A 16,134-nucleotide genomic window follows, 5' to 3' on the forward strand; every position below is an offset into this window, starting at 1 on the left:
ATTCTATAACACTGACTTACGACAGTCGTAGCGCTAAGTCGATCGTAACTCCCATTCTTTAACACTGACTTACGACAGTCGTAGCGCTAAGTCGGTCGTAACTCCCATTCTTTATCACTGACTTACGACAGTCGTAGCGCTAAGTCGATCGTAACTCCCATTCTTTAACACTGACTTACGACAGTCGTAGCGCTAAGTCGATCGTAACTCCCATTCTTTAACACTCACTTACGACAGTCGTAGCGCTAAGTCGATCGTAACTCCCATTCTTTAACACTAACTTACGACAGTCGTAGCGCTAAGTCGATCGTAACTCCCATTCTTTAACACTCACTTACGACAGTCGTAGCGCTAAGTCGGTCGTAACTCCCATTCTTTAACAATAACTTACGACAGTCGTAGCGCTAAGTCGATCGTAACTCCCATTCTTTAACACTGACTTACGACAGTCGTAGCGCTAAGTCGATCGTTACTCCCATTCTTTAACACTGACTTACGACAGTCGTAGCGCTAAGTCGATCGTAACTACCATTCTTTAACACTAACTTACGACAGTCGTAGCGCTAAGTCGATCGTAACTCCCATTCTATAACACTGACTTACGACAGTCGTAGCGCTAAGTCGATCGTAACTCCCATTCTTTAACACTGACTTACGACAGTCGTAGCGCTAAGTCGATCGTTACTCCCATTCTTTAACACTGACTTACGACAGTCGTAGCGCTAAGTCGATCGTAACTCCCATTCTTTAACACTAACTTACGACAGTCGTAGCGCTAAGTCGATCGTAACTCCCATTCTATAACACTGACTTACGACAGTCGTAGCGCTAAGTCGATCGTAACTCCCATTCTTTAACACTGACTTACGACAGTCGTAGCGCTAAGTCGGTCGTAACTCCCATTCTTTATCACTGACTTACGACAGTCGTAGCGCTAAGTCGGTCGTAACTCCCATTCTTTAACACTGACTTACGACAGTCGTAGCGCTAAGTCGGTCGTAACTCCCATTCTTTAACACTGACTTACGACAGTCGTAGCGCTTAGTCGGTTGTAACTCCCATTCTTTAACACTGACTTACGACAGTCGTAGCGCTAAGTCGATCGTTACTCCCATTCTTTAACACTGACTTACGACAGTCGTAGCGCTAAGTCGATCGTAACTCCCATTCTTTAACACTAACTTACGACAGTCGTAGCGCTAAGTCGATCGTAACTCCCATTCTTTAACACTGACTTACGACAGTCGTAGCGCTAAGTCGGTCGTAACTCCCATTCTTTAACACTGACTTACGACAGTCGTAGCGCTAAGTCGATCGTAACTCCAATTCTTTAACACTGACTTACGACAGTCGTAGCGCTAAGTCGATCGTAACTCCCATTCTTTAACACTAACTTACGACAGTCGTAGCGCTAAGTCGATCGTAACTCCCATTCTTTAACACTAACTAACGACAGTCGTAGCGCTAAGTCGATCGTAACTCCCATTCTTTAACACTGACTTACGACAGTCGTAGCGCTTAGTCGGTCGTAACTCCCATTCTTTAACACTGACTTACGACAGTCGTAGCGCTAAGTCGGTCGTAACTCCCATTCTTTAACACTAACTTACGACAGTCGTAGCGCTAACCCATTCTTTAACACTGACTTACGACAGTCGTAGCGCTAAGTCGATCGTAACTCCCATTCTTTAACACTGACTTACGACAGTCGTAGCGCTAAGTCGGTCGTAACTCCCATTCTTTAACACTAACTTACGACAGTCGTAGCGCTAAGTCGATCGTAACTCCCATTCTTTAACACTAACTTACGACAGTCGTAGCGCTAAGATCGCTTTGTGGAACAGGGCCCTGAAAGGCACAACTAATTTTAGTTCGTTATAACTGTAAGCATATATACAGGATATCTACAGCTTATAAAAATAAGTTCGTCATATCCGTCAGATCGTTTTTAGCGTGTTCGTCATAAACGTTGTTTACGGTAACACACCCTCCGTTTATACACCCTTCGGCTAGTAGGTAGGGACTGTAGGTTATACCCAGACGACCAAGGTGCCTGGACATGGGTTACACATTGCAACTGTCCGTGGTCATGTGGGCTCCATTCTGAGAAAACCATGCTATGCTGGACTTTCCCTGTGAAGAATGTGGTCAGTAGATATAGGGGTGTATTTTGCTGGTCAGAATGTTCCGAGTAGTAGGGAAAGTATAACCTTCCGCTTTCATGGTGAAGTGTAAGAATGAGTTGCGGGTGCTGTCCACACCCAATGATACCCCAGTTACCGTAGAAAGGCAGTTGTAGTGTCAGCTGAGGTCGTCTGGAAGTCTGATCTCATGTTCGCATGTATCGGCAGTCAAGGAGGTGAGGTGAAATGGGGTTAACAGCGCGTCCAAGATTATTGCATTCATATAGCGACATGCATGGACGCGCGTGCGTGTGTATGTGTGCTAGCCCACTGAGATACCACGCAACAGTTTCACATGAATACCTCACTCAGACTGTATTGTTGTCGCCCCTTAATGCCGAGCGCCAGGCAGGGTAACAACAAATACCCTCACTAAGTATACGGGGCGGATATTGGAAACCTCAAATTGTAACGTTCCGTTCAAATAGTACATCGTGCTAATATGAAATCATAACCGGCTTCTAAATTCAATAACATATTGCCATTTCTTGTTCAGTCAAAACGCAATTATTTGGCATAAATATGTTTGGGTTGGTCCGTTGAAAGGGGAGATAGGAGTGCAGGGCGTGTAATTGTCGAACAAACGCGAGTGGGATTTTCCCATATTGCTTAAATTTCACATGTATGTGTCCCGATCAAATTGAAGACATTGTGATAGGATTGTAGTTCCTGATTAATACTTAGATCCGGGCCAATGTGAAGATCATATTCAGCACAGAGATCGGGGTTAACATAAAGACCCTGGTCAATATGAAGATTATGATCAACATATATATCTGGGTCAATACGAAGAATCTGATCAATATAAAGATCCTGGTCAATATGAAGATTATGATCAACATATATATCTGGGTCAATACGAAGAATCTGATCAATATAAAGATCCTGGTCAATATGAAGATTATGATCAACATATATATCTGGGTCAATATGAAGATTATGATCAACATATATATCTGGGTCAATATGAAGATCATGGTCAGTATGAACATGCAGGTCAATGTTTAGACCATTGTCAAAAATACTATGAAGATCGTTATCTGGTCAATACGGGCATCTGGTCAATACGGGCATCTGGTCAATACGGACATCTGGTCAATACGGACATCTGATCAATACGGGCATCTGGTCAATACGGACATCTGATCAATACGGGGGTCTGGTCAATACGGGGATCTGGTAAATACGGGGATCTGGTGAATACGGGCATCTGGTGAATACGGGCATCTGGTCAATACGGACATCTGGTGAATACGGGGATCTGGTCAATACGGACATCTGGTGAATACGAAGATCTGGTGAATACGAGGATCTGGTGAATACGAGGATCTGGTCAATACGAGGATCTGGTCAATACGGGCATCTGGTGAATACGAGGATCTGGTCAATACGAGGATCTGGTGAATATGGGCATCTGGTGAATACGAGGATCTGGTTAATACGGGGATCTGGTGAATATGGGCATCTGGTGAATACGAGGATCTGGTCAATACGAGGATCTGGTGAATATGGGCATCTGGTGAATACGAGGATCTGGTCAATACGGGGACGTGGTGCGTATTCAATTCGTCCACTGACGAGACCATCACTGATTGTTTTTGTCATTGTTGCGGATCTATTGGCCTTCAATGGAGAGAGGGGAGGTGGGCTATGTTGTGTTAGAGCTGCGAAGAAGACCTGGGTTCAATCCCCTACAAGGGTACAATGTGTAATCCCATTATTGATGTCCCCGCTGTGAAATAGCTGAAATGGTGACAATTTAAATTGGTGAAAGGTCGCACATGCGGCTGCCACAACACAAAACAGAACAACAAACTTTTTTTTATTGTGTATATAAATCTAACAGATAAGTGAAACTTAACAAAATAATGATATCGTTACACAAGGTGGTATAAGATAACCAATACAGAAGACACAGTCATGACCAGACAATCCAGTGATTGACATCATGAGCATAGATCTACAAAACTCGGATACGATGACATGAATCAACCACGTCAGCGAGCCTGACCACACAATCCCGTTAGTCGCCTCTTACGGCAAGCATAGTCGCCTCTTACGGCAAGCATAGTCGCCTCTTACGGCAAGCATAGTCGCCTCTTACGGCAAGTATAGTGGCCCCTTACGGCAAGCATAGTCGCCTCTTACGGCAAACATAGTCGCCTCTTACGGCAAGCATAGTCGCCTCTTACGGCAAGCATAGTCGCCTCTTACGGCAAGTATAGTCGCCTCTTACGGCAAGCATAGTCGCCTCTTACGGCAAACATAGTCGCCTCTTACGGCAAGCATAGTCGCCTCTTACGGCAAGCATAGTCGCCTCTTACGGCAAGCATAGTCGCCTCTTACGGCAAGCATAGTCGCCTCTTACGGCAAACATAGTCGCCTCTTACGGCAAACATAGTCGCCTCTTACATATGTAGCATTACGTACACTTGTGAATGTTAAACATAGCATAACATTGAATTAAATATAACAAACAAATATCAATTCAGCAAATTTGCATATTACATAACATTATAACATGGCATAAGACAAGATATTCGTAACAAAGCTTTTAAAACCAAATTATTATATACAAAATGATCATTATTTGAAATAAACAATGCATAAAACAAAACAAAAATACTTGGTAGTGTGGCAGTTTTTCAGATATACTCCTCTGGAAGTTAAGCACCACCCGATTCTCCTAGTAATATATAAAGTCTGTCACGCTCCTGTCGTAATATGAAGGAAACGGGTTGTGCTTATCTTCTTTGAGTAGTATATATCACGATCGTGTCAAAGGATTTACTCTCGCTATGCCCGCACGTAACGGTAAGTTTAACCACGCCACTGTTATCACAAGCATGGGGACCGTGTCAAAGGATTTACACTCGCTATGCCCGCACGTAACGGTAAGTTTAACCACGCCACTGTTATCACAAGCATGGGGACCGTGTCAAAGGATTTACACTCGCTATGCCCGCACGTAACGGTAAGTTTAACTACGCCACTGTTATCACAAGCATGGGGATCGTGTCAAAGGATTTACTCTCGCTATGCCCGCACGTTACGGTAGTTTAACTACGCCGCTGTTATCATAAGCAAGGGGACCGTGTCAAAGGATTAACACTCGCTATACCCGAACGTAACGGTAAGTTTAACCACGCCACTGTTATCACAAGTATGGGGATCGTGTCAAAGGATTAACACTCGCTATGCCCGAACGTTACGGTAGTTTAACCACGCCGCTGTTATCACAAGCATGGGGATCGTGTCAAAGGATTAACACTCGCTATACCCGAACGTTACGGTAAGTTTAACCACGCCACTGTTATCACAAGCATGGGGATCGTGTCAAAGGATTAACACTCGCTATACCCGAACGTTACGGTAGTTTAACCACGCCACTGTTATCATAAGCATGGGGATCGTGTCAAAGGATTTACTCTCGCTATACCCGCACGTTACGGTAGTTTAACCACGCCACTGTTATCACAAGCATGGGGACCGTGTCAAAGGATTTACTCTCGCTATACCCGCACGTTACGGTAGTTTAACCACGCCACTGTTATCACAAGCATGGGGATCGTGTCAAAGGATTTACTCTCGCTATGCCCGCACGTTACGGTAGTTTAACCATGCCACTGTTATCACAAGCATGGGAATCGTGTCAAAGGATTTACTCTCGCTAAAACCCGCACGTTACGGTAGTTTAACCACGCCACTGTTATCACAAGCATGGGGATCGTGTCAAAGGATTTACTCTCGCTATGCCCGCAAGTTACGGTAGTTTAACCACGCCACTGTTATCACAAGCATGGGGATCGTGTCAAAGGATTTACTCTCGCTATGCCCGCAAGTTACGGTAGTTTAACCACGCCACTGTTATCACAAGCATGGGGACCGTGTCAAAGGATTTACTCTCGCTATACCCGCACGTTACGGTAGTTTAACCACGCCACTGTTATCACAAGCATGGGGATCGTGTCAAAGGATTTACTCTCGCTATGCCCGCACGTTACGGTAGTTTAACCATGCCACTGTTATCACAAGCATGGGAATCGTGTCAAAGGATTTACTCTCGCTATACCCGCACGTTACGGTAGTTTAACCACGCCACTGTTATCACAAGCATGGGGATCGTGTCAAAGGATTTACTCTCGCTATGCCCGCAAGTTACGGTAGTTTAACCACGCCACTGTTATCACAAGCATGGGGATCGTGTCAAAGGATTTACTCTCGCTATGCCCGCAAGTTACGGTAGTTTAACCACGCCACTGTTATCACAAGCATGGGGATCGTGTCAAAGGATTTACTCTCGCTATGCCCGCAAGTTACGGTAGTTTAACCACGCCACTGTTATCACAAGCATGGGGATCGTGTCAAAGGATTTACTCTCGCTATGCCCGCAAGTTACGGTAGTTTAACCACGCCACTGTTATCACAAGCATGGGGATCGTGTCAAAGGATTTACTCTCGCTATGCCCGCAAGTTACGGTAGTTTAACCACGCCACTGTTATCACAAGCATGGGGATCGTGTCAAAGGATTTACTCTCGCTATGCCCGCAAGTTACGGTAGTTTAACCACGCCACTGTTATCACAAGCATGGGGATCGTGTCAAAGGATTTACTCTCGCTATGCCCGCAAGTTACGGTAGTTTAACCACGCCACTGTTATCACAAGCATGGGGATCGTGTCAAAGGATTTACACTCGCTATGCTTTCACGTAACGGTAGATTAACCACGCCACTGATTTGAAAAACACGGGGCTCGTGTCCAGTGGATATTATTTGTGCGCCCATATTGGTTTGCCGACCTTCAATCTCTTCTCAATCCGGAGAGTCTCCGATATGATTGTTGGTTGTTGGTTGGTTTGTTGTTTTACGCCGCACTCAGCAATATTCCAGCTATATGACGGCGGTCTGTAAATAATTGAGTCTGGATCAGACAATCCAGTGATTGACAACATGAACATCTCATGCAATTGGGATACGATGACATGCTTCAACCAAGTCAGCGAGCCTGACCACCCGATCCACCCGTTCGTCGCCTTTTACGACAAGCATGGGTTGCTGAAGACCTATTCTACCCCAACCAACCAAAAACAAACAAACAAACAAACTGTGACAATTGCGTGGCCCCGTGAACATCCGGGTTATAAAATAGGTCTTCAGCAACCCATGCTTTTGATGTGCATTCCTGGTGATATAGTGTATACTAACACTTTCATTTATAAAACTCTAACATCAAGTAAAATAGGAATACTTACAAACAGTTTTAACCAGTAACAGTTAAATTCGTCATTGTTACAGTGAAATCCCGTTAACGCACGCCATCAGTCATCCGTACACATGTATATTAATGGACAGTGCATAAATATATAGTACAAAATTACAATTCAACTGGAATCGAAGTATGATTACTAGTACTACTACTACTACTACTACTACTACTACTACTACTACTACTATTACTACTACTGCAGTTTACGGTGTTTGCTCATATCGTCCAGGGGCGGTCGGGTAGCCTAGTGATTAGAACCTTCGCTCGTTACGCCGAAGTCCCGGGTTCGATTCCCAACATGGGTACAATGTGTGAAGCCCATTTCTGGTGTCCCCCGCCTTGATATTGCTGGAATATTGCTAAAAGCAGCGTTAACACATACTCACTCACTCACTCACTAATATCTTCCACATCAAGTTGACAAGTCGTGTTGTAACTAAAATACCGTTTCAAGCCGCGTTAATCTCCACTTAATCTCCAGCAGGACGGGGCGGTGGAGTAGCCTTGTGGTGAAAGCGTTCGCTCGTCACGCCGAACCCCCGAGTTCTATTCCCCACATAGGTTCAATGTGTGAAGCCTTTTTCTGGTGCTCCCCGCCGTGATATCGCTGGAAAATTGCTTAAAGCAGCGTAAACCCAAATTCACTCACTCACTCACTCTAGCAGGAAATGGCAGGGTAGTTAATATATTCTTCCTTTTCCGCCTGGTGATGCGCGCCCCTAGCCTCCAAAACATTCATGTAGTCAGCCTTCATCCCTTCCTCGTCATCCTCACCAGCATCTGCAGCAGAACACAGTTCAATTACCGAAAGGCAAGGACCAAAACAATTAAAACATTTTACACGTGAGGTTGGAGAAGATGGAGAGATGTGACGCAGTGAACAAAACATATGACCTTGAAGTGACATTGACCTTGATACTAAATCCATTACAAAGGTCATAACGTCGTCTTATTGTTGCAGTTCGATGTCAGAAACCCCATTACTTGTTCACCAAGAGACGTTACAAGGTGGTACTTGTTGTTACCTGGTGCTCGGCGTTTTAAATTAATAAAACAAGTACTGGTCGGCTCAGCTTAAACTCTGTCTGGGGGGACCGCCTCCGTGGTCTAGTGGTAGAGCGTCCGCCCGGAGAGCGGAAGGTCAGAGGTTCGATCCCTGGCCGCGTCATACCAAAAGACATTACAAAATGGTACTTGTTGTTACCCAACCTGGTGCTCGGCATTTTAAATGGATAAAACAAGTACTGGTCGGCTCAGCTTATACTCTGTCTGGGGGGACCGCCTCCGTGGTCAAGTGGTAGAGCGTCCGCCCGGTTCGATCCCCGGCCGCGTCATACCAAAAGACGTTAAAAGTTGGTACTTGTTGTTACCCTGCCTGGGGCTCGACATAAACGGGCTAAAACAAGGACTGGTCGGCTCGGAGTCAGTATACTGTATCTGAGGGGGGTATTCATGTTAAACTGCGGATTGGTATCTTAGTAAGCTAGCACTATAAATCGGCACCAGTCCGGACTAGTACAAGCAGCCACACACACGCACGCACGCACGCACGCACGCACGCACACACACACACACACACACACACACACACACACACACGTGCATGCACGTCGTAATATAAGTGCAAGCATCTTGGACGCGACGTTAAACTCCATTTTATCTCAGCTGTCTGAGTGGGGTATTCATGTTAAACTACAGCATGGTATCACAATGTTTCGCACTGTAAAACCGGCATTAGTCCCGACAAGTACAAACAGCCACACTTCGCAATAACCTTGCACCTAATTGCACCAACGCCGTTTTCATCATATGATATATGTTATTGTTAATTCCTAGTTCAGTACCAGTAGCTGTGGTCTCCAAGGGTTTTCGCCCAATGGGCAACTGGTCGTAGTCTGTTAAAGAAAAGAAACAAACATTGAACATGCATAAATATGTGATTGCCATCTTTCCAACTTGTCATGTTTGGGGATTGTTGAGTTAAAACACATGAAAGATGTCGTACATATATTATGTTTGAACTTTCTCTTGTTAACGTAATCTGAACATTTATAGAAGGGCGTATTATAGTCACTAGTTTGCACTATCAAAGCATTGACGAGCGAAGGTCAATTTTTCTTTTTCAGTTTACATTTTACATGATGACAAGCAATCCAAGCTGTCAAGTTTCTTCTGTGGTGTTATTGTGGCTTCGATGCCCGGAAAGGTCATTTGAAATAAACGTCGAAAACCTGGGCTTTAAAAGCGCCCATTTACGCCCATCGAGTACAGTCAAGTCTCGTTAATCCGACACTCGTTAATCTGACACTCGGCTTTATCCGACACAAATGATGGGAACCGATTGATTCATTGCTATTTAGTCCCGTTAATCCGAAATTCTCGCACTCCGACTCCGACACACCTAATTTGCAACGAATTGCCGAATTCACTCATTAATCAGTCTCGTTAATCCGACACAGTGATCAGCGTACTCCGTGGTCATCTGACCGCGAGTACACAACCCCGTGTTTTGACACGCACTGACAGACTATTTTAAGTAGATGAAGCAAGTTGTTAAGACAGTAGCACTTGCATTTACACGAGGAATCGTGTGTCGTTGATCATGTGATAAATTCAGTGAGTAATGTCTCTATTGTTATGTATAAATGGGGAAATTATTATTATTTTTGCATAGTCATTTATTATAAATTAAGGAATGAATAAACAACATAACAATATTAATATTTCCTTTTTAATGATTTTATTACAAGGTACACACGGTTATCGTGAAGATGTCCGATTTTCGATCACAAATCACTTAATTTCGTTAATCCGACGTACTCGTTAATCCGACACAATCATGTGCAACCAACGATGTCGGATTAACGAGACTTGACTGAGTATTACATAACGCCCGCCAAATCTCAAACGCACACTCTCTTTCTCGTCAGTCAGCCAGAGAACGCCACGGCACGCCAGAGAATAACCAGTCTCGATTATCAGCCGAAACATAATTCATGGGCGTAGAATGCAACTAGGTGCTCGTGGCAGTGAATCAGTGTTGACATCAGATGTTCGTGAAAAGGCAATCTCATTAAAATCAGATCTCAGTTCTCGCTACCGCTAAACATGGATCTGAGGACATCCCATTACGGGTCACGTCAGACCGACCTTGCGCGAACTTTGACCGACCAATGGAATGACCAATCAGAAGGCAGGTTTCTCGTGCTTTGCGACACTAATTTCAAATTGGAGACTACTCTTCGAAACATATTTGGATACATTCTCGATTACAAATTTGAAACCTGAACAAGGAACATTCTGGAATGGCTAACAGGTGGTCCAGATTGTATGGATTCAGTCGTTAAACCCGTAACAACCGTTCGGAGTTAAAGTTTTCGAGGTTGCATGATTAGAAATCACATTCCGACAGTCACTTTCATAATCTGGTAAGCGATGCTCTGATTGGTCGGATGAAAGGTCGTTCTGACATGACCCCTAATGGGATGTCCTTGGATCTTTGTTTAGCGGTAGCGAGAACTGATGTCTGATTTTAATCAGATTGGTGAAAAGGGTAAGTAGCTTACCCCTACCGAAGACATACATCACGTCATTGAGGAACACTATGACGTCATGATATAATGGATGACGTCATGTACTTCAATAACAACTAAACCCGCTTTGGTAGACGAATGGGGTAAAAAAAAAGAACTTTTTTTCGAATTTCCTGTTCTTGCTGTCACGGTTCCTACTGTAATTCACAACGACGTCAAGGAAGTAATCTGTTGGGGAGACAGTTATGTCGAAACTTATATTTATCATCTCACTAACTACTGTCACTTGAAATGGGATTGGCTTTGATGACCAGAATAATTTTAGTTGCCACGGGGATCACGGTATATGTCAGAAGAGATACGAATACCCAAACATAACCTTAGCGCAGACAGGGTTTCAAGGTCACAATGCCTTAAGAGCAGACAGTGGTTCAAGGGTCAAAATACATCAAGAGCAGACAGTGGTTCAGGGGTCAAAAAGACTTAAGAGCAGAGATGGGTTCAGGGGTCAAAAATACTTAAGAGCAGACAGTGGTTCAGGGGTCAAAAAGACTTAAGAGCAGAGAGGGGTTCAGGGGTCAAAAATACTTAAGAGCAGACAGTGGTTCAGGGGTCAAAAAGACTTAAGAGCAGAGAGGGGTTCAGGGGTCAAAAATACTTTAAGTGCAGACAGGGGTTCAAGGGTCGTTGACTGTGTGACAAGAACATATATAATTGTCAATGCAGGAGAATAACAGAGCAAGATTTTCTGCCGAAACAGATTCCACTTGGCGTAAAGAGCAAAATAACTTCGGGAATGGTATGAATGGGCCACGGACAATCAGTGATGACACCAGGTGTTCTCTACAAGGGTAAGCATGTCCTGCTCTACCGGCAGCACCCGCCATTCACACAATCTGCATACAAATGTCAGTACTTATTGCCTGGCGCAGCACAGCAGTACTCCTGCCATGCGACGTCAGTCTGTAAACAAACCAGACAATCACGTTTTGTTTCTTTGTTTGTTGGTTAACGCCGCACTCAGCAATATTCCAGCTATATGACGGCGGTCTGTAAAAATAATCGAGTCTGGACCAGACAATCCAGTGATTGACAACATGAGCATCGATCCACGCAATTGGGATCGATGACATGCATCAACCAAGTCAGGGAGCCTGACCACCCGATCCCGTTAGTCGCCTTTTACGGCATGCATGGGTTGCTGACCCATACTACCACGGAATCTTCACGGGTCGACAATCCAGTGATCGATGATCCAGAAATCCCGTGACACGACAGCAGAGTCACCTGTACGACAAGCATAGTCACCTGTACGACAAGCAGAGTCACCTGTACGACAAGCATGGTCACCTGTACGACAAGCATGGTCACCTGTACGACAAGCATAGTCACCTGTACGACAAGCATAGTCACCTGTACGACAAGCATAGTCACCTGTACGACAAGCAGAGTCACCTGTACGACAAGCATGGTCACCTGTACGACAAGCATAGTCACCTGTACGACAAGCATAGTCACCTGTACGACAAGCATAGTCACCTGTACGACAAGCATGGTCACCTGTACGACAAGCATAGTCACCTGTACGACAAGCATAGTCACCTGTACGACAAGCAGAGTCACCTGTACGACAAGCATAGTCACCTGTACGACAAGCATGGTCACCTGTACGACAAGCATAGTCACCTGTACGACAATCAGAGTCACCTGTACGACAAGCATAGTCACCTGTACGACAAGCATGGTCACCTGTACGACAAGCATAGTCACCTGTACGACAAGCATAGTCACCTGTACGACAAGCATAGTCACCTGTACGACAAGCATAGTCACCTGTACGACAAGCAGAGTCACCTGTACGACAAGCATAGTCACCTGTACGACAAGCATGGTCACCTGTACGACAAGCATAGTCACCTGTACGACAAGCATGGGTTGTTGATACCAATTTGCAGCTTGTAAAGTATAAGGGATCGTGAATACATTTTAGATAAGTTTTGTACTGAAAATTGGGCACACGATTAACATAAAAATATTCTCAAAAATATTCATGATCCCTGACGGTATTTTATCTCAGTACATATTGAACATTTCTAGCTTTGTTCTCAACGGTAATGTTATTGGTAATTGCAATACAAATATCTCAAAGAAATCCGACAATCATTTTTAGTTACCATTTTGGTCTTCGAGAACGACAGTGTTGCTTTCAGGTCAATGATCATAATCGGGTTGAATCTGGGATTCGAACCCACAACCTGCGGATCCTGGCACGACAATGAGACTCAACCTGTCACCGTTTGTTAATCTTGAGCCATCCCTACCGCTAACGACACTACAGTTAGACAATGGTTCTGTACTACATAATAATACTATACTAATAATACAATACTAATAATACAATACTAATAATACAATACTAATAATACAATACTAATAATACAATACTAATAGTACAATACTAATAATACAATACTAATTATACAATACTAATAATACAATACTAATAATACAATACTAATAATACAATACTAATAATACAATACTAATAATACAATACTTATAGTAAGATGTGTACCTGACTCCGGGGCCTGGTTCGGTTCTGGCACAAAGAAACCGGTGAATGAATTGCCACGGTTGTCCTCATCATCTGGATCACAAGGAACGAAAAACTGCTGTTACATCTCAGTCACTGGTTGATGTAGAGTGAGTGAGTGAGTGAGTTGGGTTTAACGCCGCTTTTAACAGTATTCCAGTTATATCGCGGCGTGTCAGCTTAATGTGGGAGGAAAGCCCGAAGTGATGCAGGTCTCAGACGTTCACCACTTCGAGTCACGAGCACGGGTATGGTGCTGACAAACCTAGAAACATAATCGGGGCGACCCGGGATTCGAACCCACATTAATGGGTTTCTGTTGTGCCGGGACGCAACTCTGCACAGCGAATCGCGGCGCGTCAGACGAATGGGCCACCCATGCCCCCTTGTCTGTATGGTGGTCTGTCACTGGTTGTGTGTATATCGGTCAGTTACTGCTTATAGTAGTCAGTTGAGTTTATAGTAGTCAGTTGAGTTTATAGTAGTCAGTTCAGTTTATAGTAGTCAGTTCAGTTTATAGTAGTCAGTTCAGTTTATAGTAGTCAGTGGGTTCTTGTTGTTGGCTCTTGTTGAAGTCTTAATGAAGATAGCTACGCTGAGGGACTGAGGGACAAACAGCTGTGGGTTCTCGCTGAGTGGACTGACAGCTGTGGGTTCTCGCTGTGTGGACTTACAGCTGTGGGTTCTCTCCGTGTGGACTTACAGCTGTGGTTTCTCTCTGAGTGGACTTACAGCTGTGGGTTCTCGCTGAATGGACTTACAGCTGTGGGTTCTCTCCGTGTGGACTTACAGCTGTGGTTTCTCTCTGAGTGGACTTACAGCTGTGGGTTCTCACTGAATGGACATACAGCTGTGGGTTCTCGCTGTGAGGACGTACAGCTGTGCGTTCTCGTTGAGGGACTTACAGCTGCGGGCATTCGTTGAGGGACTTACAGCTGCGGGCATTCGTTGAGGGACTTACAGCTGCGGGCATTCGTTGAGGGACTTACAGCTTCGGGATCTCGTTAAAGGGGACTTCTAACAATAGACTATCGCAGGGCTTTCTTGGACGTTACTTAAAACTATCGTACAAGATACTAACATGTATGACAGAACACGCGTATTGACGACATGTTCCAGTCCATGTCCCGATGCAGCTGTGTGTATCTATCGACTACATTCAGCTGTGATAGGCTCACCTTCGTGTATTGAGAAGACACTTGTTTTCCTTGGCAAAGCGGGTATACCTTCGAGGGTTGAAGCTTCGAACCCGGTGTTCCCGTAGCCCGACCCGGAGACATCAGTCTCTGCTGCAGTAGAACGAGATGAGTGAGTGAGTGAGTGAGTGAGTGAGTGAGTGAGTGAGTGAGTGAGTGAGTGAGTGAGTGAGTGAGTGAGTGAGTGAGTGAGTGAGTGAGTGAGTGAGTGAGTGAGTGAGTGAGTGAGTGAGTGAGTGAGTGAGTGAGTGAGTGAGTGAGTGAGTGAGTGAGTGAGTGAGTGAGTGAGTGAGTGAGTGAGTGAGTGAGTGAGTGAGTGAGTGAGTGAGTGAGTGAGTGAGTGAGTGAGTGAGTGAGTGAGTGAGTGAGTGAGTGAGTGAGTGAGTGAGTGAGTGAGTGAGTGAGTGAGTGAGTGAGTGAGTGAGTGAGTGAGTGAGTGAGTGAGTGAGTGAGTGAGTGAGTGAGTGAGTGAGTGAGTGAGTGAGTGAGTGAGTGAGTGAGTGAGTGAGTGAGTGAGTGAGTGAGTGAGTGAGTGAGTGAGTGAGTGAGTGAGTGAGTGAGTGAGTGAGTGAGTGAGTGAGTGAGTGAGTGAGTGAGTGAGTGAGTGGGATTTATGGGCGCTTTCACAGCTTCAGGTGTTTGTATGTGTGGGAGCAAGAGTGTGTGAATGTGTGAGAGACAGAGTGTGTGTTTGTATGTGTGGGAGCAAGAGTGTGTGAATGTGTGAGAGACAGTGTGTGTGTTTGTATGTGCGGGAGCAAGAGTGTGTGAATGTGTGAGAGACAGAGTGTGTGTTTGTATGTGTGGGAGCAAGAGTGTGTGAATGTGTGAGAGACAGAGTGTGTGTTTGTATGTGTGGGAGCAAGAGTGTGTGAATGTGTGTGAGACAGAGTGTGTGTTTGTATGTGTGGGAGCAAGAGTGTGTGAATGTGTGAGAGACAGAGTGTGTGTTTGTATGTGTGGGAGCAAGAGTGTGTGAATGTGTGAGAGACAGTGTGTGTGTTTGTATGTGTGGGAGCAAGAGTGTGTGAATGTGTGAGAGACAGAGTGTGTGTGTTTGTATGTGTGGGAGCAAGAGTGTGTGAATGTGTGAGAGACAGAGTGTGTGTTTGTATGTGTGGGAGCAAGAGTGTGTGAATGTGTGAGAGACAGAGTGTGTGTTTGTATGTGTGGGAGCAAGAGTGTGTGAATGTGTGAGAGACAGAGTGTGTGTTTGTATGTGTGGGAGCAAGAGTGTGTGAATGTGTGAGAGACAGAGTGTGTGTTTGTATGTGTGGGAGCAAGAGTGTGTGAATGTGTGAGAGACAGAGTGTGTGTTTGTATGTGTGGGAGCAAGAGTGTGTGAATGTGTGAGAGACAGAG

General features: G+C 44.8%; 1 protein-coding gene across 2 annotated transcripts in view; it reads right to left on the minus strand.

Moving 5' to 3' along the window:
• Positions 1-7,228: 7,228 nt before the first annotated feature.
• LOC124128791 (uncharacterized protein YBL113C-like) overlaps positions 7,229-16,134 on the minus strand; it is a 63,287-nt gene continuing 54,381 nt past the window's right edge. Inside the window, exons 9-12 of one of the 2 annotated variants that reach the window (XM_048402075.1) lie at positions 14,755-14,862; positions 13,559-13,630; positions 9,295-9,345; positions 7,229-8,230 (exon numbers count right to left, since the gene is read on the minus strand). In XM_048402075.1, the coding sequence (XP_048258032.1) occupies positions 8,109-8,230; positions 9,295-9,345; positions 13,559-13,630; positions 14,755-14,862 (353 nt within the window). In that variant the 3' untranslated portion in view covers positions 7,229-8,108. Of the gene's footprint in view, positions 8,231-9,294; positions 9,346-13,558; positions 13,631-14,754; positions 14,866-16,134 lie in introns of both variants that reach the window. The other variant, XM_048402074.1, reaches the window with a different exon arrangement.

This window comes from Haliotis rufescens, unplaced genomic scaffold (assembly GCF_023055435.1).
Source record: "Haliotis rufescens isolate VD_foot unplaced genomic scaffold, xgHalRufe1.0.p SCAF_24, whole genome shotgun sequence".
Classification (NCBI taxonomy): Eukaryota; Metazoa; Mollusca; class Gastropoda; order Lepetellida; family Haliotidae; genus Haliotis; species Haliotis rufescens.